The sequence below is a fragment of the Sminthopsis crassicaudata genome, chromosome 4, assembly GCF_048593235.1.
Source record: "Sminthopsis crassicaudata isolate SCR6 chromosome 4, ASM4859323v1, whole genome shotgun sequence".
NCBI classification, from domain to species: Eukaryota; Metazoa; Chordata; class Mammalia; order Dasyuromorphia; family Dasyuridae; genus Sminthopsis; species Sminthopsis crassicaudata.
The window spans coordinates 464400908-464422568 of NC_133620.1; the positions used below are offsets into that span (position 1 = coordinate 464400908).

At 56.3% G+C, this 21661-nt stretch overlaps 4 protein-coding genes and 1 long non-coding RNA gene across 15 annotated transcripts in view; 2 read left to right on the forward strand and 3 right to left on the reverse strand.

Annotated features, from left to right (window-relative positions):
• Nucleotides 1-1183, reverse strand: part of FKBP6 (FKBP prolyl isomerase family member 6 (inactive)) — a 34318-nt gene extending 33135 nt beyond the window's left edge. For 4 of the 5 annotated variants that reach the window (XM_074264102.1, XM_074264103.1, XM_074264104.1 and 1 more), the window contains exons 1-2: nucleotides 873-1183; nucleotides 267-384 (exon numbers count right to left, since the gene is read on the reverse strand). In XM_074264102.1, the coding sequence (XP_074120203.1) occupies nucleotides 267-384; nucleotides 873-1091 (337 nt within the window). In that variant the 5' untranslated portion in view covers nucleotides 1092-1183. The remainder of the gene's footprint in view (nucleotides 1-266; nucleotides 385-872) is intronic. The other variant, XM_074264106.1, reaches the window with a different exon arrangement.
• TRIM50 (tripartite motif containing 50) lies at nucleotides 1-13159 on the forward strand. 6 transcript variants are annotated; one of them, XM_074264097.1, is made up of 7 exons: nucleotides 1-375; nucleotides 6125-6540; nucleotides 8446-8541; nucleotides 9629-9859; nucleotides 10329-10351; nucleotides 11247-11371; nucleotides 12233-13159. In XM_074264097.1, the coding sequence occupies exons 2-7, from the start codon at nucleotides 6139-6141 to the stop codon at nucleotides 12820-12822; spliced, it is 1467 nt and encodes a 488-aa protein (XP_074120198.1). In that variant the 5' UTR covers nucleotides 1-375; nucleotides 6125-6138; the 3' UTR covers nucleotides 12823-13159. The 6 variants fall into 6 exon arrangements, 3 of the variants coding, with proteins under 3 accessions (XP_074120198.1, XP_074120200.1, XP_074120197.1); XM_074264099.1 differs by lacking the exon at nucleotides 1-375 and adding an exon at nucleotides 1132-1219; XM_074264096.1 differs by lacking the exon at nucleotides 1-375 and adding an exon at nucleotides 1196-1346.
• Nucleotides 13044-15012, reverse strand: LOC141540284 (uncharacterized). Its single transcript, XR_012481516.1, has 3 exons — nucleotides 14756-15012; nucleotides 14134-14250; nucleotides 13044-13307 (listed from the first exon to the last, which is right to left on the reverse strand). It is a non-coding gene; the product is annotated as an uncharacterized LOC141540284 (long non-coding RNA).
• On the forward strand, nucleotides 14986-19493 carry NSUN5 (NOP2/Sun RNA methyltransferase 5). Of its 2 annotated transcripts, none has more exons than XM_074264100.1 (10): nucleotides 14986-15134; nucleotides 15646-15768; nucleotides 16362-16533; nucleotides 16619-16727; nucleotides 16810-16948; nucleotides 17046-17161; nucleotides 17606-17784; nucleotides 18117-18327; nucleotides 18414-18551; nucleotides 18625-19493. In XM_074264100.1, the coding sequence occupies exons 1-10, from the start codon at nucleotides 15042-15044 to the stop codon at nucleotides 18719-18721; spliced, it is 1377 nt and encodes a 458-aa protein (XP_074120201.1). In that variant the 5' UTR covers nucleotides 14986-15041; the 3' UTR covers nucleotides 18722-19493. The 2 variants fall into 2 exon arrangements, with proteins under 2 accessions (XP_074120201.1, XP_074120202.1); XM_074264101.1 differs by having other exon boundaries at nucleotides 18630-19493.
• The window catches only part of LOC141540280 (nuclear envelope pore membrane protein POM 121C-like), a 16340-nt gene continuing 13521 nt past the window's right edge, over nucleotides 18843-21661 (reverse strand). The window contains exons 11-12 of the mRNA XM_074264095.1: nucleotides 21284-21409; nucleotides 18843-21108 (exon numbers count right to left, since the gene is read on the reverse strand). Of these exons, the coding sequence (XP_074120196.1) occupies nucleotides 21011-21108; nucleotides 21284-21409 (224 nt within the window). The 3' untranslated portion in view covers nucleotides 18843-21010. The remainder of the gene's footprint in view (nucleotides 21109-21283; nucleotides 21410-21661) is intronic.

Below are 21661 nucleotides of genomic sequence, written 5' to 3' on the forward strand. Positions count from 1 at the left end.
GGGCCTCAGGCCCACCCCTAACCGGAGTCCGAGGCTCTAGAACCCCCAGTCGCTGGGGGGGGGGTCATCCCCGAACGTGGGCCGGCAGAAACGAGGACTGGATTTCAGGAAACGTTTGCTTTGCTTACTTTACGTAGCTACAAACCCGAACCACGTAAACCTTTCTCGGTCAAAAAGGGGGCCTAGAAAACGCGTAAGCGGCCCTGGGCTGGGGCCCAAGTAAACAGTGACCTCTCCCCCTGCCAAGGCCCCACCCCCCACTGTACCTAGCACCGAGGCGTCGGGGGTCACCAGGTCTCCGGCCCCCTCCCGGATGACCTCCTTGAGCACGCCCCGGTCTCCCGTGACATCCTGCATGCGCTGGCTCAATCTCTGGTAGGGAGACTGGGGTGGGGGGAAGAGCCAGGTCACCGCCCATCCCCTCACACGCGGAGCCCCCCTCAGGCCCAGGCAGGGGGCGAATCCTTACAAAGTCTCCTCTCCGGGACCCCCTCCCCCCCCCCCCCCCCGACGGAGGAGGAAACTGAGGCGGGGAGGGGGAGGGGCTCGCCCAAGGAAGCCCACGCCGGAAGTGACAGGACCCTAAAAGGTGTGCCAGGGTCCGTGGCTCCTCTCCCCACCCCACCCCCAGCACCATTTTACAGAGAAGGAAACTGAGGCAGGAAACGTGACTTAAAATCACAGGACCCCAGGGAGGGCTGGAAGGACCCCCTAGTCCACGCCCCCAATTTTACAGGGGGGGGCACTGAGGCCCGCGGGGAGGGGGAGAGATTTGCCCCATCTAATTCTGCGACCCCCGCGCCTCAGCGGCCCCCTCCGTGCAATGGAGGTCGCGGCGGACAGACAGATGAAGCGCCCCCCTCCGCGCGCACCAGCTCTCCCGCGCCTTCCCCGTCCTGGTCCTGCATCAGGTCGTTCGGAGGCGTCACCAGAGGCTCCGCCATCCCGTCCTCCCGCCTCGCAGACGACGGCTGTTGCTCCCGAGGGCGCAAGCGCGAGGCCCAGAGGGCAGCGTCTAGGGGTCGGCCGCAAGCTCCCGCCCCCACGCGCCCCGCCCGGCCAATCAGCCGTCGCCCGCCCGCTGTCCGCATGAGCCTCGCAGCCAATCATCGCCCAGGATCGGGCAAGTGAGGCACGTGTTTGCCCAGGCCCAGAAGAGAGCTGTTGGTTTCCCTCGCCCCTCCCCCACCGCCCCGCCCTCGGGACCCCAGCTGCTGAGGTAGGAAGCAGTCGGTCCTCCGGGAGCACTGATTAGGCCCCGATGTGCGCCACCTGATCCGGGCCCGCAGTCCTGTGACATCATCGGTACCGCGTTCCCAGCTGGGAAATCTCCCTCAGTCGACAAGGTTGGGTCTCAGTAACTTTCATACTTTAGGGAGCTGCCCGGGGCGGTCCCCGGAGCTGGAGCTGAGACCGGAATTCAAATCCTGCCTCAAATACTTAGTAGCTAGGGGCGAGTCACATACCCTCTGTTTACCTCAGTTTCCTCCTCTGTAAAATGGGTATGTTGATATCACCTCCCTCCTACGTCAGGCGGCTAACGATGCTTGGGGTTGATCGACAGCTAATTACCAGCTGTGGGGGTCCGAGGGCGGGGAGGTGGAGGAGGTGGGGGAGGGGCTTTACTTCTGTAAAACGGGGATGGTGACAATATCGCCCCCCTCGGGCTGTTGGGAAGATCCCACGAGATAACGACGGTGTGTGTACCACGTGACTGTTACTATGGTTGTTCTGATGGGGCAGCTGGGAGCAGAGAGGGGCAATGGCCATCGTTGCTCAGACCCCTCCTGGGAGGGCTCCAGGATCCTCCATTGGCGCAGGTGGCGGCTCTCGTCCTGCCTGACTCTGCTCCAGATGCTCCCCCACTCCCCGGAGCCACTCCGAGCACGAGCCTGTGCCCCCTTCATCCTCTGTCTGGACGGGCCAGCCCCTCCGTGTCCGCACTGGCCGAGCACTCCGCTGGGGATGAGGAGGGGTGAGGATCTGGGAGGCCCCTCCCGCGGCTAACTCCTCCATCCCCCAATGACACTGAGGGAGCAGGAGGAGCCTCCCAACCCCCCTCCCCCCCTCACCTGCACCGCGCTATCAGAGCAGGGCCAGGCTGTGGCAGGCCCGGTCCTGTGACCGAGCTCCGTCCCACCCCAGCCCTGCTGACTTTGGGGGGGAGGGGAGTTGCCAGGAAATGAGGAGAAGAAAGAACCGGGCAGAGACCAGGTGGCAGGAGGCAGCGCCCACCACGGTCCTTGTGCTCCAAGGGGCTGGGCGGTCAGAGAGGCTCCAGAGGCCCTAAGGGGGAGCGGGAGCGGGAGCGGCCTGCCGGCTGTCCCAGACTGCCTCCCCTGCTCTGGGGGATCAAGCTCCTGGCTTCCCTCTGCTCCCGGCAGTCTCGGCAGTCTCGGACCTTTTGGCAACTTGCTAGAGCTGTGATCAGAGGGCAGCGGCTTGTAGAGGCCCGAGGGCTGGGTGTGCAGATTTGAGACCTGGATTCCAATTCCACCTGACAAGGTAAATGACGTCATGTTCCCCGAGTCTATAAAAGGGGGATGATAACGTCTGCAGCCGCTTCAGGAGGCTGTGATGGCACCAGCTGAGGTAAGGCGCCAGCTTTAAAACACAAGCCCGGAGTCGCAGGGCCCGGCCTGGCACCAGAGCTCAGGGTGCACTGCTCAGTGAGGGGGGCGGGGGCCAAAACCAGCTCCATCTGCACCCAACGGGGCTTCTCCCGCACTGATCTAGGATCATAGATCTAGCAGAGGCCTTCACTCTTCCTCATAGACCGGGAAGGGACCTTACAGGTCAACTTAATCCACCTCAGTTATCACACAGCCCCAGAGTCCGAGACCCAGCGGAGGAGCTCTGCCAGCTCTGGTTAAATATGGGATCCCCAAAGCCGGCTCAGTGTTAGGCTGCATTTAAAATAATAATAATAAAAAAAAAAAAGCTTCCGGAATAAGGGGAGGAGAGTCCCCATTGGCCTCTGCTCAGCGCCCACCTAGAGTCTGGTCTGGGAAGCCACGAGTTGGAAAGGGTCCAGAGGAGAAATCCAAGATGGCGAAGAGCTGAAATGTCCTCCTTGTGAGGCTGTGTGGAGGGACTGGAGAGTGGCCGGGGAAGAATCAGTGATCCTCACCGTCCTGTAGTGGAGGAGGGAGCAGGCTCGGGTTTGGCCCCAGAGGCCCCGTGAAAGAATGGATTAATGGAAGTGGGAGGAGGTAAATTCCAGTTTGGAAGGAAGGAGGCTATGGGGCAGTTATCCCGGATCAGGAGGTGGGGGGGGGGTCCCCGCCTTGGGAAGCCTGCAGCAAGGGCTGGACCATTGCTCTGGGGGGTGGGGCACGGCTGTGGAAGTCTGGTCTAACTTGAAATCTGGTGTTCTAGGATACCCAGCGTCATGAAAACGGTGAGGATCTAGCATTTAGTTTCACGTCCCTGTCTCCCAGGGCTCTTGGCTGTATTGGAGCATGTCTGCACTCTGAATGGCCACTAGGTGGCGCCATAGTGCACAGAGGGCCACGAGTTCAAATGTCACCCCACATACTTCCTGGCTGGGTGATTGTCTCAGTTTCCTCATCAGTCAAATGAAGTATAGAAGGAAATGGCCAAAGGAAAACCCAAATGGGGTCATGAAGAATTAGACACAATTAAAAGGTGACTCAATAACACACTCTGAATGGACGTCCTTCTAAAAGAGCCCTGACCCTTGGGACCATTAAAGAATGAGGGAGAGAGAGTAGGGAGGAAGCAGAGCCAGGACAAAGTATCTGAACATCCCCCAGCTGGCTTGAAAAATCGCCCCCCCCTCAGGTCCCCATCTTGGGCGTTATTGTTTCTCCAAAGCCCTGAGCCTCAACGTTATCCACTGGCTTATTGAAAAATATAGACAAATACGGCGTCAGTTGCAGAAGACTGGTGCTGAAGGCCATAAAATAGGCTCCTCTTCCCACAGCCATTGGTGGGACTGAATAAAGTACGCTCTATATGAAGCTAAAAAAAAAAGTACTACACAGTAAGAAAGGATGGACACGAGGAATTCAGAGAAACATAGGAAGATTTGTGTGAACAGCTGAAGAGAGAAATAGAGAAGAATGTGTGAAAAATTCCCTGAAAGGCAATGATAGGAATATTATTACTATTTATAATTATATTATTAACTCTGAATAATAGGAACCCCAGTCTCATATAATGACATAGGACCCCTCAGCAGAAAAAAGGGGGAGGGGAGCAGAGAAGGACGGTGTTTCCGTTGCCAGATGACTTTTTTGGACAATTCTTAGTTGTTTTGGTCATTGTTGTTATTGGGGAGGGGTCATTGCAGTCTGGGAAGGTGACTCTTGCTGCTAATCCTAACTGGCAGGGCAAGAGAGTTGACAGAGTGGGTGGGGCTTGAGTTCAGATGCAAATTATTTAGCCTCTTCAGGCCTCGGGTTTTTCATGTATAAAATGGTCAGTGGTTGTCACAGATGGACTCTAGGCTCCTTCCATCTTTAAATCTATCATCTGAAGGTGTAAGAAACAAGGATATTTCTTTATAGAAGGCAGAATAAAGATTGAGAAATTCAAGTGTGCAGCAGGAACTCAGCTGTCTCTGAAAATGACCTTCTACATCTCTGGGCCTGAGAACAGGGAATGTGGCCCCTGGTCTCTGCTCCAGCCTCTTCAAAGCCCAGAATCCCCCTTTGCTCCTGTACTTACTGGGCGCGTGACATGAGCAGAAGCTGGAAAGACTTCAAAAGACTCTTGTTTGCTATCCAGGGACCAGCCCGGCTATGTTTGATAACGGGGTGATGTCAGTTTTTGGCCACAGAAACTCTTGAGCATTAAGCTGTGGAGGGGTTGGCAGTCAAGGTGGAGGAGGAACAATGGAGAAAGCATTCACATTGATGTGCTAGTGATAACTAGCATTTCCTGAAAGTTTACAAAGCATTTTTGATCCTCATGATAACTCTGGGAGGTAGGTGCTATTAATTAGCCCCATTTTACAGATGAGGAAACTAAGATTGGGGAGATAATAATGAAAATGAAATAGAAGAATCAACTGTAAATAGTGAAATTATTCCTAAGACACAGGCCATATCTTTTCCATTTTCAAAAGCTTTCAGTGGCTTTCTGATGCCTGTGGGATCAAATATAAACTTCTACTTCCCAGCATTCAAGGTCCCTCATAATGTGGCTCCCATCTTCTTTTCCAGCCTTATTTCATTTTATTTCCTTTCATGAATTCTATGTGCCAATGCATTTAATATGATTGTACATGTCTAACCTGTATCAGATTGCTTGCTGTCTTAGGGAGGGAAGAGAAAGGAGGAGGAAAGGAAAAAAAAATTGAGGTTCAAAGTCTTATAAAATGAAAACTATATTTACATACATTCAGAAAAATAAAATATTAAGTGGGGGGAAAGAAAAAAATTAAAAATAGGGAAATAAACATCATTCATCTTAGCTAGATTAGCTCATATGCCGCAAACAATGCAACTTGACCCAGAATTATACCAAAGCAAATGTCTCAAGTAGTATTTGAACTCAAATCTTTAAAATGTGAAATACGAAGTTAATGAAATATAATTGTGCTATAAAAGTAATGAACAAGTTGGTTTTAGAAAGGTCTGGAAAGATTTCCATGGACTGATGCTAAGTGAAACGAGCAGAACCAGGAATACACTGTGTACAGTAACAGCAAGAATGGGCGATGATCAACTGTGAGAGACTTGGTGGTTCTTGGTGGTTCAGGGATCCACAGCAATCCCAGTAGACTTTGGACAGAAAACGCCATCTGCATCCAGAAAAGGAACTAAGGAGACTGAATATAAATCAATACATGCTATATTCACTTCTTTTTTCTGTTTTTCCTCTCTTCCCTTTTGCTCAGATTTTTCTCTCCCAACATGATTCATGAAGCAATGTGTGTCAAAAATAAATTAAAAACAAAACAAAACAAAAAGGCATATTAAAATAATAAAAACAATAGTTTTAAAAATATATTAAAAGTATAAAATAAGGGTCAAAAGAATTACTGGAGAGGGATCACCTCTCTCCAATGTGACGCTCTTGGGGAACTGCCCTGTGGCTGGCTTCTAGTTCCACCTCCAGGAGTGGACTCTGACTGGAGTTGCTTCTTGTTTTTTAGCCTGGAAAGTTTGGATGGCGCTGCCAACGAGGGACCCTGATCTGGCAAACCGGCTTCGATGTCCCGTTTGCTTGGAGATCTTCAAGGAGCCCCTGATGCTACAATGCGGCCATTCTTACTGCAGAGATTGTCTGAACGCCTTGGCTCACCACCTGGGTAACAAGCTGTTCTGTCCCGTGTGCCGGCAGGTGGCACCTGACGTCAGCAGCTCCCCGCCCAATGTTTCCCTGGCCCAGGTGATCGAAGCTCTGCACCTCCCGGGGGAGCGGGAGCTGAGCCTCTGTACCCATCACCGAAACCCCCTCAGCCTGTTCTGTGAGAGGGACGGGGAGCTCATCTGTGGCCTTTGTGGCCTTCTGGGCTCCCACCAGCAGCACCAGGTCACGCCTGTCTCCACTGTGTACAGCCGCATGAAGGTAGGAAACTGCTTGCCTCCCAGTGCAGAAGACCCAGGGTCTGGGCACTAAAGCAGCCACCAGCTCTCTTAGAGGCTGGGAATGGGGTCCAAGGGGGTGGCTCTGTGCCTGAGCTTGCGGGGGCACCAGCTGCTCCCACTCGTGCCCGGGAGAGCTCACTGGGCAGATGTCTGGCCACTTAACCCAATGGAGAGGATGGGACCAGAGCAAAAGAAAAAGTGAAACAGCAGGCTGAGAAAGCTAAGAGAGGGGACTTTAAGCAGTGGGCACTCAGGGAGATGTGGATCCTGGACGATCCAATCCATAGGTTCTGATAGAGACCTTTGGGATGACAAGCCTCCAGCCTAAAATGCTGGGACTTTATTTTAAGGCCTTGCTTAGGCCGGAGCTGGGGAATTCCCATTTCTGTTCATGCCCCAAGCCAAGGGCCCCCCGCCTTTGGCACAGATGTCTATTATTATTATTATTATTATTATTATTATTATTATTATTATTATCACAGTTTCTTGAGGCTTGGAGGCAGAAATACAAAAGTAGCAATGGGACCCCCCCCCAATGAAAAATAAACAAGGCCTCTCTGGCCTAAGAAGTACCTCACTAAATCCTTACCATTCTCCAGCCAGTCTCCAAACTTTAATATCCAGTAAATAGGTTAACATTAGCTCAAGGCTTTTGAGCAAGATCTCTTCTATTGGGGTCTCTGGCATTTTTGAGTGAGCCCACCACAGATATGAGGCAGGGGAGCCGGAGAGGGGAGTTTCTGACCCCTGTTTCTAAGAGAGACCATTCATGAGTACATGGAAGGAAGCTGGAGGATGCTGGGAAACCAGGGGTTGCTAGGACAAGTGACCGTCCTGGGTGCCTCGACTTTGGGAAAGAGAAAGCGTGAAGGGAAAGATGTGAAGGACCCCGTGTGTGGGTCCTGAGCGTCGGTGGGGGGTGGAGGCCAGGGCAGTTTTGGGACCACCCCTAAGCACATATGAATATGGAAGCTGAAATGCAGATGGCACATTTCTGAGGTCCCAGTCGTGTCCGGATTGTAGGAGGCGGCGCTGGAGGAGAAGCCCCTCTCATTTGCCAGGACTCACATGTGTCCAGAGCCCCTCCTTGCTCAGTATTGGTTTCCATCTCCCACCCCCACATTTTTGCATGCGCTCCCTCCTGACTTCTAGCTTTTCAAACCCTGGCTTTCACTAGCCCCCTCCTAAGGGAAGCCCTTTCTGGTTGTTGCTGCTCTCGGCTTTTGCTCAGCTAAGGGCCTTCCAGCTTTCAATTGCTGTGGTTCTATGAATCCTTCCTGAAATTTTTTCCTTCTTTGTACTGTTGGCACCAGGGCCTGGCACACAGTAGGTGCATAATAAATACTCCTTGGCCTGACTTGAGTTGACTTGATTACCACCCATGTGATCTTGAGCAAGTTAATTTAATCTCTCTTTCCTCAGTTTCCGCATCTGTAAAATGAGACGGCTGGCTCTTGAGTCCCTTCTATCTCCAGTCCTCTGAGCCTAAATAAACACATTTTGTGTATTGGAAAATACACAAAATAATCATCAGGTTATCAGAGAATTGGGACCCCCTAAGTGCTGGGGGTTTAGAAAATGCTTCTAGGCTGGATGGAGCCTGCATCTGCACCCAAGGTGGGGGCAAAGGACACCTGAGTCATTGGGTTCCCCCTGATTCTGAGGGAAGAGACTCTGGGGGCTGCTGTGGAGTCAGAAAGGCCTGGCTTCCAGTCCCTTTGTAGACCTGCCTGGGTATCCACGTCAGCCTCCCTAGGCCTCCACTTTCCCCTCTGGAAAATGGAAGGGCCTGATTCCAGGGCCTGTGGTCCCGGCCCTGAGCCTGGAGATGGGCGCCCCATGATTTCCTGGCGGCTCACAGACTCTGCTTTGGCTTCCTCCCCAGGAAGAGCTCTCGGGCCTCTTCTCGGACCTGAAACAACAGCGAGAAAAACTGGAGGAACAGATCACCAGATTAGGGAACAACCGGACCCGGATCACCGTGAGCAGGCGCCACGTGGCTCCCTCTGTTCCCTGCCCTGGGGATGGGCTTTCCCATTCCCAGGGTCCCCAGTGCCACTGTCCATGTCTCTTTGGGCAGGCCTAAGAGGAGCACCCTGGAGCACTAGGCTCCAAACCACCATGGCTCCTACCCCTGTTTGAAGTTGGAGAAATCCCTTGGCTGCCAGAGGCCTTAGCTTCCTTTCTGTAAAATGGGGGGGCTGGTGCTTTCTGGGCCCTTGCCCTCCCCCTTTTACAGAGAAGGAATCTGCAGTTTAAGGTCTGTCTCCAAGGTCACACAATGAGGAAGTCCCAGACCCCTCTGACACTATTGCATGGGGGTCCCCCTCTGAGCACCCGGGATCCCACTTGAAGGAGGCTGCAGTCGCCAGGCCCTGGTAATAGGCAGTGCTCCCGGCGGTGACTGGGAGGAACCCTCCAGGAAGGGGTTTGGGGAAGCCGGGATGCCCAGCTTATGCCACCTTCTGGTCAGCCTGGTTATAACTCCAGGTGCCCCAGCCATATTGGTATGGGGGAGCCCTGAAGGGGTATTGTACCGAGAGAGAAGGGTAGCCCCAGGACAGCCATTGCAGGGAACACACAGTTGTTAAAAGGGAGCGATGCTGGGAACCAGATTAGCCATAGTCGCCCTGTCCTTGGTACACCATCTGGAACACAGTAGGTGCTTCATAAATGCTTGCTGAGTCACCTCTTACAACACTTCCCCGGCCTAGAGGGATAATGCTGCTCCTGCATAAGCTGTGCCTGTGTGCCAAAGGAAGCAGCCCGGCTTGGGGAAAGAGCAATGGAGCCGGGGTCCTGGGTTCAGATCCTCCCCTTGCTCCTCATTGTCACCTTGGGGTGCGGGAGCCTGGATGATGTCTAAGCTCCCCTCTAGACCCAGTCCAAGCACCTATGAGGGGGATGTCACTTTTTTGGAGCCCCCAACCTCCCTCTAAGCCCCTCCAGGCCAGTGTAGACCTGAGCCTCGGGATCTTCACTGGGCCTCCCTGCCTCCCTCCAGCTGTGGCTGCTCCCTCCGGCCCAGTCCAAGAGGCCGACTGACATGGCTCTGCCCCTCCCCCCAGAATGAGTCAGACGTGTTCAGTTGGGTGGTCCGGAGGGAGTTCCAGGAGTTACACCACCTGCTGGACGAGGAGAAGGCCCGCTGTCTGACAGGCATCGAGTGCCACACGCGGGGCCTCGTGGCCTCCATGGACATCCAGCTGGAGCAGGTCCAGGGTGCCCGCGAGCGGCTGAACCAGGCCGAACGCCTCCTGGAGCAGCTGAGTGAGGAGAGTCCCCTTGACTTCATCCAGGTGAGCCGGGGAAGGACGGCCATCGGGCAGCGGGCAGACTCTCGTTCGGTCCCAGGGCCGAGCAGGGGAGACGGACAAATGGAGCGGGCTGGCCTCTGGTGGGGAGGGGGGAGGGGCAGACAATGGGCTCAAAGGCGTCAGAACCAGAGCAACTCTGAGAGCCAGTAAAGCTTCATGCTCCTCGTCTCAGGCTGCTCAGCAGGTGTCCCAGTAGAGGGATGGGAGGGTCCTGCCTTAGGGAGCCCACGGGGGGTGATGGGAGGGGGGCAGGAATAGTTTTGTCTCTGTCTGGCATATGCAATGCCTGGTTAGCAGAAATGGCCATTAAGGGGGTACCGTGCTTCCCCATTCAGCATCCAGCCCCCAACAGCCCCCCGCCCCCAGCCCCTGATTCCCACCCAGCAATCCCGCTGCTCGTGGTGAGAGAAGGGCTCTCTGTGGCTTAACCAGCTGGTCTCTTTCCTTACAGAAATACCGCACCACGGCCTCAAGGTGAGCCTGCTGGTGGGGAGGGGGGAGCCGGGCCTTCCTGAGGGGGAGGGTGGAGAGAGAGGTAGCTCAGAGCGGGGTGGGGGGGAGGGAAGAAGGATCCCCTCCAGCTTGGGATTCCAGCCCCTGGCATGATGGCCTCTGGGAGCACAAATACACACACACACACACACACACACACACACACACACACACACACACACACACACACACACAGATGTACGAAGCATGGCCTCTCTCAATGAGAGCCCAATACAGCCTTGATTAAGGCTTCGCTGTGCTCCCATCAGCCCGGAAACACTGGGGAGGAGGGGCAGCAGCACCTAATGTTGTAAGGACATGAGGCATTCATGCACCTCACACAGCTGTCTCCTCACTTACATGGCCTTCGTGTGCATCAATCCCCATCCCTCTGGCTCTGAATTCAGCCAGATACAAAGGACTGTGCATTTAGGTGGGAAGAAGTTGTCTCAGGAGATGTAACGAAGGCAGAGTGACGAGGGCTTTGATCCAGGGTGCTCACATTCAGAGGGGGCCAAGGGCTCGGGCCCAGGATGCCCTTCTCGCCCATCCCTGGCTCCTCCAGTCCCTGTTCCCGTCTTCCCAGCAGCAGCCAGGCCTTCGGGAGCAGAGAAGCCTCCTGGTGTCCTGAGGTTGGAGGGGGATTGTCACAGGAGACCGAGGACCTGGCTTTGGGGCCCACCTCTGAGGCTCACTTCTCTGGGTCACTCATTCTCCTTCCCTGTAAGATGAGGGACTCTCCCCCCAGAAGCTTGGGACCCCCTAGCTCGGAGCACCTCAAGTCCAAAGGCCAGGGTATGGCTCAGTTGGGGGCCCCCAGCCAAGGGAAGTAGACTTGTTGCTCAGACAATCACCCCCGGCTCCCTGTCCTTCCCAGCACCAAGTTGCAGCAGACTCTGCTCCTAGAGGGAACCTTCAATGCCGTCTCCTTCAAGCCCAGCTTCCATCCGGCCGACCTCAAAATGACGGTGTGGAAGCGGCTGTTCCGCGAGGTTCTGCCGGGTGAGTGCTGAAGGAGAGCAGCCTCAGCTGGGCATTGCTGGGCATTGGCTTGGGCGGCTTGGGGCCGGGCGCTGTCCTGGGCGCCAGCCATGCGAAGCTGACAATGAAATCTCCGTGAGATGCAGGGGGGGGAGGGTAGGGGACAGGTCGGAAGTCTGAGGGGTCCTGAAGGGCCTTGTAGGGAAGCCGGGAGGGGTTGAGAGGGGCAGTGTCAGGCCTCCTCTGAGGCCTTTAAAGGTCTCTGGCCACGATCTCTTGAATCTATAGCTTAATAACCAGTAACATGCTCAAGAACAGCCATGTGTAATCTTAAAAGCCTTTATTATACCTACTCACATAATGCCCTGACTTGATGCCCTGACTTATCAGCTCCCCAGTGAACACCTGGTCAGAAGACCCACGTGTTCACTACCAAACTCCTTACCTCTCTCGGCTATCCATCAGCTTGGCTTGGCTTCCCCAGGCTAGGGAGCCAGGCCTGGAATTGGGAGGTTTGAGCATCATGTGAGAGGAACAAGAAGGCTGGGTCAATTAGAACACAAGAGTGTGTACGGGGAAAATACGTTAAGTACGTAACTAATACTGTGTAAAACATTGTGAGAGCATATTGTATTTGATCTTATATAACTAATAATGCTGGAAAGGCAGGGAGAAGCCTTGGGGGGGTTTGCATAGAGGACTTTGTATCTGCCTCTGGAGAGTGATGGGAGCCACTGAGGCTTATTGAGCAGGGGAAGGACAGGTCAGATGGATGCTGTGGGATGCTGTGCGGAGCATAGAGGGGAGGGTGAGAGAGGAGGTGGGGAGACCTTTCTGGCCCTCCCGGCCGCCTGACCGGCCCGTGGGGTTCTCCTTCCTCAGCCATGGAGATGCTGAAATTGGACCCGACCACGGCCCACCCGCTCCTACAGCTCTCCAAAGGGAACACGGTGGTCCAGTGCAGCCCTCTGTCCCAGCGCTGTGTCAGCCACCCTGACGCCTTCGACTACAACACCTGCGTCCTCACCAGTCGGGGCTTCTCCTGCGGCCGTCACTACTGGGAGGTGTTGGTGGGCAGCAAGAGCCACTGGCGGCTTGGGCTCATCAAGGGCACTGCCAGCCGGAAGGGCAAGCTGACCAAGTCCCCGGAGCATGGCGTGTGGCTGCTTGGATTCAAGGAGGGCCGGGGCTATGAGGCCTTCCAGTGCCCGCGAGTGCTCCTGCCCGTGGCTGGTCGCCCCCATCGGATAGGTGTGTATCTCCACTATGAGCAGGGGGAGCTCACTTTCTTTGATGCAGACCGCCCCGAGGGCCTCCAGGCCCTGTACACCTTCCAGGCTGACTTCCAAGGCAAGCTGTACCCTATCCTGGACACTTGCTGGCATGAACGGGGCAACAATTCCCTTCCCATGGTCCTGCCTCAACCTCCGGGGCCTGGCCACCTCCCTGCACTAGAGCACACCAAGCTGTAGGTGTTTGGTCTACTCCTCCCCCACAGGCCCATGGCGGGTGCCAGGGGGCACCATCATCAGGCTGATAGCTTACAGGGCACTGGAAGTGGCATCTTCAACTAAGTGGATGCCCATAACTGGGGAACGGCCCAATAAGTTACAGTGTAGGAAAGTTAGGTTATATTATTATTCTATAAAAATGACAGACTGATTTTAGCAAAGTCTGCAAGATTCACATGAACTGATGCTGAGTGAACCAGGAAAACACTGTACATGGTACAAGAGGCTGCATGCCAGACTCGGTTCTCCTCAGTCTTTCGGTGATCCAAGACAATCCCAATAAACTTCATCTGGAAAACGCTCGATGTGAATCAGTTGCATGCAATTTTCACCTTTTTTTCTTCTGTGTTTTTTTCCTTTCTTGTGGTTTTCCCCTTTTGTTCTGATTTTTCTCTCCCAACGTGGCTCATATGGAAATATGCACAAAATGAATATATAGGTATAATCTAAAAAAAAAAAAAAATTAAGAAAAAAAGAAAGAAAAAGAAGTGATATCTTCCCCGGGGAGGAGGCTCTAGCAACTGATCTTTCATGGTTTGGCGTTGACTCCCCCTAAAAATCAGATTTCTTGATTCACTCTTGTATCTGCTAAAATAAAATGACTCGATGCTTTCCCTGATGGAATGTTAGCTCATCAAGGGCAGACCCTGTCTCCTTGTACCCCCAGAGCCCGGACCAGTGCCTAACAGTGCTTAACAAATGCTTGTTGACTGACAGATGTTCCAGAAAAGAGTGGGATACAGGGGACGCTCATAATTCTCTCCCCTCCTTATTTTACTTAACAAAAATAATCCCTCTGGCAGCCTTGAGAGTCCCACCCCCTGAAGTGGGCAGCGTAAGCATTGGGACCCGGGTGTGGGCTGCCATCCTCAGGGGAGGCGTCCAGGTGCCAGCTTTTCCTGAGGGACAGGCACACTTTAGAAAGCCCAGAAGCTTGATGGCACAAGGCCCGGGGAGGGTGGTCACTGCTAACTGCCGTGGGCTTTTAGCTGCCAAACCCTTTGGCTGTCAGAGTGTGGCTGTCTGTGAGCAAGATCTCTTTTCTACTGGCATCCTCCTGTTGGTGCCGTTTGTAAGAATTCTCTGTTGCATCCGGGGCCATCTCCATTCTTCTTGATCTATGTCTGGCCCAGGACCCAGGGGGCTCTGGAAGGGAAACAGAGGCAGGTGACCTCGCTCAGCCCTCCCTCAAATCCAGTTCACTTGCATGTCACGGTCTTCAAGGATGAAGGACAACAATAAAGGCTTTTAGCAGCTCATTGATTCACTTACGTGGAGGCGCAGGCTAGGCCCGGGGGTATAACCTAAAGCTATGGGGTCAGAGCCCACTCAGTGGAGAGACGCAAGGAGTGACTGGGCCCAATGGACAATTGACGGTTATAGCTCCGGCTGTGGAAAGAGCAGAGAAAGCAGGTTCAAATCCCTGCTCGGATAAAGTCCGGGGAGTCCATCCACCACTTTGGGCCTCAGTTTTCTCATCTGTAAAATTGGGAGGTGGGCCCAGGGGGCTTTTACATCCAAGGTCACATGACCCTTTGGGTCCAAAATTGGCAGAAGATGATTCAGGCTGGAAACCCAAGGAATGGAGGGCATCTTTCCCATACGTGGGGAATAAGTTTTCCAGACTTTCAACTTGGGGATCCTTAGCACCTCCCTCTTGCCTTCTAGATCCATTCAGCTGTTGATTTCGCCTCTGCAACGTCTTTTTTATTTTTTGATTAAAGTTTATTTTCAAACACACGCAGAGGTAATTGTCAACATTCTCCCTCGCAAAACCTAGTGTTCCGATTTTTTTCTTCCCCTCCCCTCCCCCGCTCCCCTGGATAGCAAGTAATCCAATATGTTACACGGGTGCAATTCTTCTATACGGATTCCACAATTATTACTGCGTCACCTTAAGTACACGATGTCACCGACTTTGCGCTCCAGGTTTCTCCCTAAAAAGCAGAGCCGCCTTCGGAGAGTTTTCCCACGCTAAAGTTAAGAGCGACTCTAGGGAGGCGGAGGGCGGAACTGAGTCGGGGCAGTGGGCGGGGCCAGAAAATGATGGCCAACGAGACGCGAGGGCGGGGCGGGATCACGATCTGGCAGGCTCAATCCGGGCGAGGCGGCGTGGTGCGCCTGCGCAGTAGTTGGGGCAGCCACGTGGGGTGCCCAGGAACCGGAGCCGGTGGAGGCCCATGGCGCTGTACGGGGCTGCGGCCGCAGTGCTCTCGGGGCTGGAGGCCCACCAGGGCTCCCTCAAGACCCTGGTCTATGGCAGCCGCTTCCAGGTAGAGCGGCGGGGGGATCCGGCGCGGGGCCGGGGCCGGGCCGGGCTCGGGGCTCCGGAGTCTGAGGCGCGGGGCCGGGGCGGGCCGGGCTCGGGGCTCCGGAGTCTGAGGCGCGGGGCCGGGGCGGGCCGGGCTCGGGGCTCCAGAGTCTGAGGCGCGGGGCCGGGGCCGGGCCGGGCTCGGGGCTCCGGAGTCTGAGGCGCGGGGCCGGGGCGGGCCGGGCTCGGGGCTCCGGAGTCTGAGGCGCGGGGCCGGGGCCGGGCCGGGCTCGGGGCTCCGGAGTCTGAGGCGCGGGGCCGGGGCGGGCCGGGCTCGGGGCTCCCGGAGTCTGAGGCGCGGGGCCGGGGCGGGCCGGGCTCGGGGCTCCGGAGTCTGAGGCGCGGGGGCGGGCCGGGCCGGGCTCGGGGCTGTCGGAGTCGAGGTTGGGCGTCGAGGTTGGGCGTGCGTCTGATAGTGGTCTCTTTCATCCCCCCCCCCCCCCCGCCACCGCCCCGGCCCGGCCCGGTCTCAGAATGTCCGGCAGCTGTACGCCCTGGTGTGCGAGACGCAGCGCTATTCGGCCGTGCTGGACTCCGTGATCCGCAGCGCGGGGCTCCTGCAGGCAGAGAAGAAGCTCAAGCCCCACCTGGCCAAGGTGAGGCTGCTGGGAGAGGGACGAGCCGGGCCCCAGCCCCGCGGGAGGGCGGCATCAGGGGGGCTTCTGATGCCCTCCCGGCCTGCGGGGAAACAGCCCCGAGGTCCCGCTGGTCCGGGGAGGGGGCAGTGGGGTCCAGAGCTCTCCGGGCAGGAACAGCAGGAAGTGACTGAAGCCGGCGCTTTGGGGAGGGAAGATTCATTTGTGGTCCTGGAATGAGGTGCCGGCCCTCCGCTCTGGCGGACCCGGGAGGGCTGTGTGGCCCTGGGACCTGCCTCCCTGCCTTCAGATTTCTCTAAGGCTAAACTCAAGCCCTGCCCCCTGGTCCCCTCCTCCACCCTAGATTACCTTGTGCTTCTGTCTTGGCTTATGTAGCTCCCCAGAGGTTGTCAGTTTCCTTTTGTCTCTGTTTGGGGGGGTGGGGGCAGACACACAGTGGGAGCTCAGCCCGTTGCTGAGCGGGAAGATGTGGGTTCCTGCAGACTGGTTGTTGGCCCTTGACCTCTGGCTCATTGAGTTTGCTGTGACAAGAGGGGTCACCGGTCTCAGCCCCGGAAGGCCGTGGGGTCACGGGAAGGGCGGCTCCTCCTCAGGTCCTGGTGTACGAGCTGCTGCTGGGCCGGGGCTTGCGTGGCGGGGGCCGATGGAAGCCAGTGCTGTCCCGGCACAAGGCCAGGCTGCAGGCCGAATTTGCCCGGCTCAAGGTGAAGCGCTGCGTGAGCCGCAACGAGGACCTCCTGGAGTCCGGCCCCGGGGCCGGTCAGGGTGAGTGGGGGCCGGGGAGGGGCGGGAGCCGGGTGCTCAGCAGGCCGGGAGGGGAGCCCCAGCACTCTCTCCCTCTGCCTCCTAGGGGCCAAGCTCCCTCGTTTTGTGCGGGTGAACACTCTCAAGACCAACCTGGAGGATGCTGTGGATTACTTGAAGCGTGAGGGCTATGTCTATCAGGGCCGCGCTTCTGGGTAAGAGGAGCTGGGCTCTGGGGTGGGGGTGGGGGGGGTTCTCCAGCCTGACTCAGGACCCCTTCCTGCCCTTCCCTGACAGCCTGGACGAGCTTCGGGCCCTGCAGGGGAAACGTTTCTTCCTGGACTCGCTGCTCCCAGAGCTACTTGTGTTCCCTTCAGGCACTGATTTCCACAAGCACCCGCTCTACCAGGCTGGTCATCTCATCCTGCAAGACAAGGTCGGAGCAGACTGAGGGCGGGGACGGAGGGTGAGAAGGGGCCTGGGGGGGAGAGACTCACTCAGTTCTGATCTCTTCTCCCCCCCCCCCCCCCCAGGCCAGCTGCCTCCCAGCCACCCTGCTCGCCCCTCCACCCGGCTCCCACGTCATAGACGCTTGTGCGGCCCCGGGCAACAAGACAAGCCACCTGGCTGCTCTGCTGAAAAACCAGGGGTGAGGCGGGGGGAGGGGGCTCGGGGAGTTTGGGGGCTGCAGCCCCATCTGCGGGATCCGGGTGGAGAGTTCCAGGAGAGGCCTCGGTAGCGGCTTTGCCTCGGGGAGGTGTCACATCCTCCTGGACAGGCCGGAACCAGAGTCAGGAAGGCAGGAGTTCCGACCTCCCCACACACACTCTGGCTCTGTGAGGTGGGGGGAAGGGAACAGTGTCTCAGGATCTTCTCAAAGGTGGCTGCGCTGCAGGGGTTGTGAGGGTGATAAGCTTGGGAGAGCCCCTTTCACAGATGGGCAGCGGGCTCGGCTGGAGCCTCCTCGGAGGGTCCTGGCTCTCTGCATTGGGGGGGGTTGCCTTCCCCTCCCCCGGCCAGACAGCAAGCCCCCCATTGGCAGGAAGTCCTGGTCTCAGTGCTTGCAGAGCTGACTCCCATTTCCTCTCTCTAGGAAAATCTTTGCTTTTGACCTGGATGCTGGGCGGCTAGCGACCATGGCCACACTGCTGACCAGGGCCGGAGTCTCTTGCTGCGAGATCGCCAACAAGGACTTTCTGTCCGTATCTCCCTCTGACCCGCGTTACCGCCAGGTCCAGTACATCCTGCTGGACCCTTCTTGCAGTGGTTCTGGTGAGACCCTCAGTGCAGATGGGGGAGGGGCGGTGCTCTGGGGGCCAGGCTTTGTTCCTTCCCCATGTACGGACAGCCTCCTGGCTGCTGCCCGTCCCCATCTTGTGGCTTTATTAGGCCGCCCCTGCAAGCTCCAGTTTTTGGAGTCCTTTCCCGTTCGAAGCTTACTCAGGTGCTGCCTTTGGCAAGAATTACTTTGTGTTGGTTTCCTTGTGGACAGTTATTTCTTCTGGTTCCCAGTCAGCCTTTGGGAAGGGAGGGAAGCTTCCCCTCGGTCTCGCTCTTCCCAAGCACAGGTACTTACTAAAGGCATCTTGCCTCGCCTTCCCCAGGCATGGTGTCCAGGCAGCTGGAGGAGCCCAGTGCGGGCAGCTCCAGCCAGGAACGCTTGCAGGCCCTGGCCGGCTTCCAGCGTCGTGCCCTGAGCCACGCGCTCTCCTTCCCGGCCCTGCAGCGCTTGGTCTATTCGACCTGTTCCGTGTGCCAGGAGGAGAACGAGGATGTGGTACGCGACGTCCTGCAGCAGATCGAGGGCACCTTTAGGTACGGGCAGGAGCCTGCGGCCTGGCGGGGCCTCCGGGCGGGGTGGGGGGGTGCTTCAAGTGTTTGATCCCCACTCCTTCTCCCAGGCTTGTCCACGTGTTACCTCCATGGCCAGAGAGAGGCCTCAGCACCTTCCCAGAGGCCGAACATTGTCTCCGGGCATCCCCCGAAACCACGCTCACGGGGGGCTTCTTTGTGGCTGTACTGGAACGGGCAGGGGGGAGGTGAGTGTTTATGCTCTTGGGGATGGAAGGTTAGGCTGTCCTGGCAAGGACTAGCCTCCAATTCTCTCTCTAGCTCAGGTTCAGAACCACAGGCGCTGGCTGAAGAACCCGAGCCCAATGTGGCTCCCAAGAAAAAGAAGAAACGACGGCGGAGACCATTAACTACATGACCCTGGGCTGCGCTCCTCCACTGGACCTTCAAGCTTGGGAGCAACTCCCCACTGGTCTTCCAGAGCATTCCTTTATTCCGCCCCTACCCCGGTGGGGGGGAAAAAAATGACATGAGTCCACTGGAGATCACAGTTTTGTTTATTTTTAAAATCAATGACATTATAAGAAGCAAGGAAAAAAAAAAATTGCACATTCACACTAAATTCCCACCAGACTCAACAGGAACAGCATCCCATGGAAAGTTGTCTCCCGTTCCTGGCCCTGCACAGGTCCGAGGCCGGGGGCTGCGTGGGCAGACGTGGGCAGACCTCTGGGCCGTTGCTGTAGCCGGGCTTCCTGCTCCCACCACTGCCACGGAAAGGCTGCTTTGACCTGATTCAGCTTTCCCCCAAAGACCCCGCTTGCTTTTCACTCGGGGTCCTCGTGGGACTGAACAGTGGCTGGGGCACAGACTTGGTTTGGAGCCCGGGCCCTTCCCACTCCCGCCTCCCAAACTGCAACCACCAGAGCTGCTATCACAGGGGGAAACCTTGCCCGCCACATTCACATACATCACATTATTAGAAAAGAATCGAGTACATTTTACAGAACGATTTCCTGGGTGAAGAGGGAGTCTTGAGGGAGCCCTCCCTCTTCCCCCAGATCTAACTGCTCAGCTAATTTCTGGACAACAGCTTCGTACTTTCTCACAGCCTCAATGAACCAAGCTTGAAGGAATTCAAAAGGCAATTTAGCTTAAATATAAAAATAAATTTTATTTTGTTAAAAAAATGTTTTAAATATTTCTTTTTTTTCTTTTTCTTAAATTTAGACTTAGGCAAATCACCCACACACATTCACACTTCTCCCAAAAGTGATGGCATAGCAGCAAGGCTCCCGGGCCAGGGAGAGGGGAGCTCTGGGCTGAATTGTTAAAAGAGGGGATGGGGCAAATCCCTCTTCTGGAGCAAGTGGGGTTCGGAAGGCTGGCTACGCGCAGCTTACCGCTCGTTTGATCGATGGGACTTTGCTTGGCCTGAAGGACCCAGCAGGCTCCTCGGAGCATGGGTCCTCTTTAGCGAAGCTGGGGCTAGAGAGGTCTTTGGACAAATAGTGAATACGAGACCTTCCGGGTGACCCTCCTCCCACTTTCTTTCCCCCCAAACTCTAGAAAGGTGTATAATCCAGTAGTAAAATTAAGACTATCCCCTTCCCCTTATTTGGGGGTACCCTGCCCTACTGTGAGATCACTAAGGGGTGCGTGTGTACGTGTGTGTGTGTAGGGGAGCCCAAAGCAAGGGGGGGAATCTCTGCTTACATTCATGGTACCCTGTCCCCTGGGCCTTATTCCTTCCTGGGCTGCCATCCCTTCAAGTCAAAACACTGTTTGAAAATTCAGGAGTCACTCAGCACGTGCAGCATCTCATGGCCACATTCCGCATCCAATTGAGTGGGTCCAGTTTCTGTGGGAAACTCCTGGGCCCCAGAAAGCTTTTAACATCAAGTCCGGCACTACCAACATGCCGCCACTCACACAAGTCAAAATTTTCCTCCAAACTCGATTCAATGAGCATCAGACAGCAACACTGACAGGACACAGCTTTATACAGACAAACCCAGAAAACAAAAACGACACGGGGGAGGAAGGAGGGAAGCCGAGAGCAGCGGCGCTGTCTGTCCTGTTCCCTTGCTGGCGAACGGGCTCCAAGGGAGGCGGCTTCCTCCAACCCCTGAGGTTGTAAGAGCTACACTGGCAAAGGGAGGCTGCGCGAAAACATCGCTCTCCTCTGGGAGGAGAAAGGGCAGCGCAGTGGGGAGAGCCTTCCCGCAGGCTTCTCCAAGGCAAAACTCAAGCCAGACCGACACCAAGAAAAGGAAGCCCTCCTTGGGGGAGGGGGGAAGGGGCAAAGTCCAAGAAGCAGGATCCACCCCACAGAGTGGGGGGAGGGCTGGGAGGCTCAGGGCCGAGCCCTCCCCGGGACCGGGGGCTGCGTGTAGCTGGCATGGGGGGGCGGGAGGCAGGGGGTCCTTGGCCAAGCTGTTGGACACACACAACAAGGAGACGAGTCAGGAAAGGCAAGGCAAGGCTGACGATATGTACACAAGTTTCTCCAGTTTCAGCAGTGGAAGTGTTCAAGTAAAAAGGGTTTGTCTCCCCCCCTCCACTTCCAGGGCGGCCACCTGGCGGCAGCTGCTGCTGACAAGTGGGGGCTGGGGGCTGGGGTGGGCTTGCTGTACAAAAACGGGGGCAGGGCCGAGGCTCTTCACAGCAGGAGCCGGGGATGGGGGTGGGGGTGGGGCAGGACAAGCTATTTCTTTCGAGTGTGCTGCCTTCGGGCCTGCAGCCGCTGCCGGGCCCCCGGGGTCTTGGATCCTGCACCAATGGAAAACGAAGGGGTCGATGGTCCTAGGGATGGATCCAACATTCGTCAGATTGGGTTCTCTTGGAAAAGATGCTTGTCCCCTAAGTCCCTCCCGACAAGAAGTGTGGGCATCGAGAGACCGAGGCAACGCCCAGGGTCAGGAACCTCTGGGATTCCCCCCATTCCCCCCACCCGTCCTCCCTGGCCAAAGGTACTCACCGAAAGATGGCCCTGCTCCCGCAAAGCCCTGGGCTGGCGTGGCCGGGGTCCCAAAGGAAAGGCTACTGCCCACCGTGCCCGCTCCAGGGGCCGGAGTGCTCTGGCCAAAGGTGGGTGTGGAGGTGCCTACAAAGACAAGACAGCTGAAAATGTCAATTTCACACTGACCCCAAACCATGCCCAGAAGGTTCCCAGATGCTTATGGCTGGTCCCGGGAGGGATCAGTGGGTGCAGGCTGCCCCGAGCTGGAGACAAGGCTGAACCCCTCAGGTAGACCCAGGACAGAACCCTGACGGCTCCACGGAAAGCCTGAGCCTGCCCGGTCTGGGTTACCGAGACTTAGGACCATCTCTGGTCAGTCCTTAGGACTTCTAACGG

Excerpts from the sequence above, each read along its gene's own strand:
- TRIM50 (XM_074264097.1), top strand. The coding sequence starts at position 6,139 with ATGGCGCTGCCAACGAGGGACCCTGATCTGGCAAACCGGCTTCGATGT. Across the intron at positions 8,542-9,628 it reads ACAACCGGACCCGGATCACC|AATGAGTCAGACGTGTTCAG; the intron begins GTGAGCAGGCGC and ends CCCTCCCCCCAG. Across the intron at positions 9,860-10,328 it reads GTCCCCTTGACTTCATCCAG|AAATACCGCACCACGGCCTC; the intron begins GTGAGCCGGGGA and ends CTTTCCTTACAG.
- NSUN5 (XM_074264100.1), top strand. The coding sequence starts at position 15,042 with ATGGCGCTGTACGGGGCTGCGGCCGCAGTGCTCTCGGGGCTGGAGGCC. Across the intron at positions 15,135-15,645 it reads TCTATGGCAGCCGCTTCCAG|AATGTCCGGCAGCTGTACGC; the intron begins GTAGAGCGGCGG and ends GCCCGGTCTCAG. Across the intron at positions 16,949-17,045 it reads ATCTCATCCTGCAAGACAAG|GCCAGCTGCCTCCCAGCCAC; the intron begins GTCGGAGCAGAC and ends CCCCCCCCCCAG.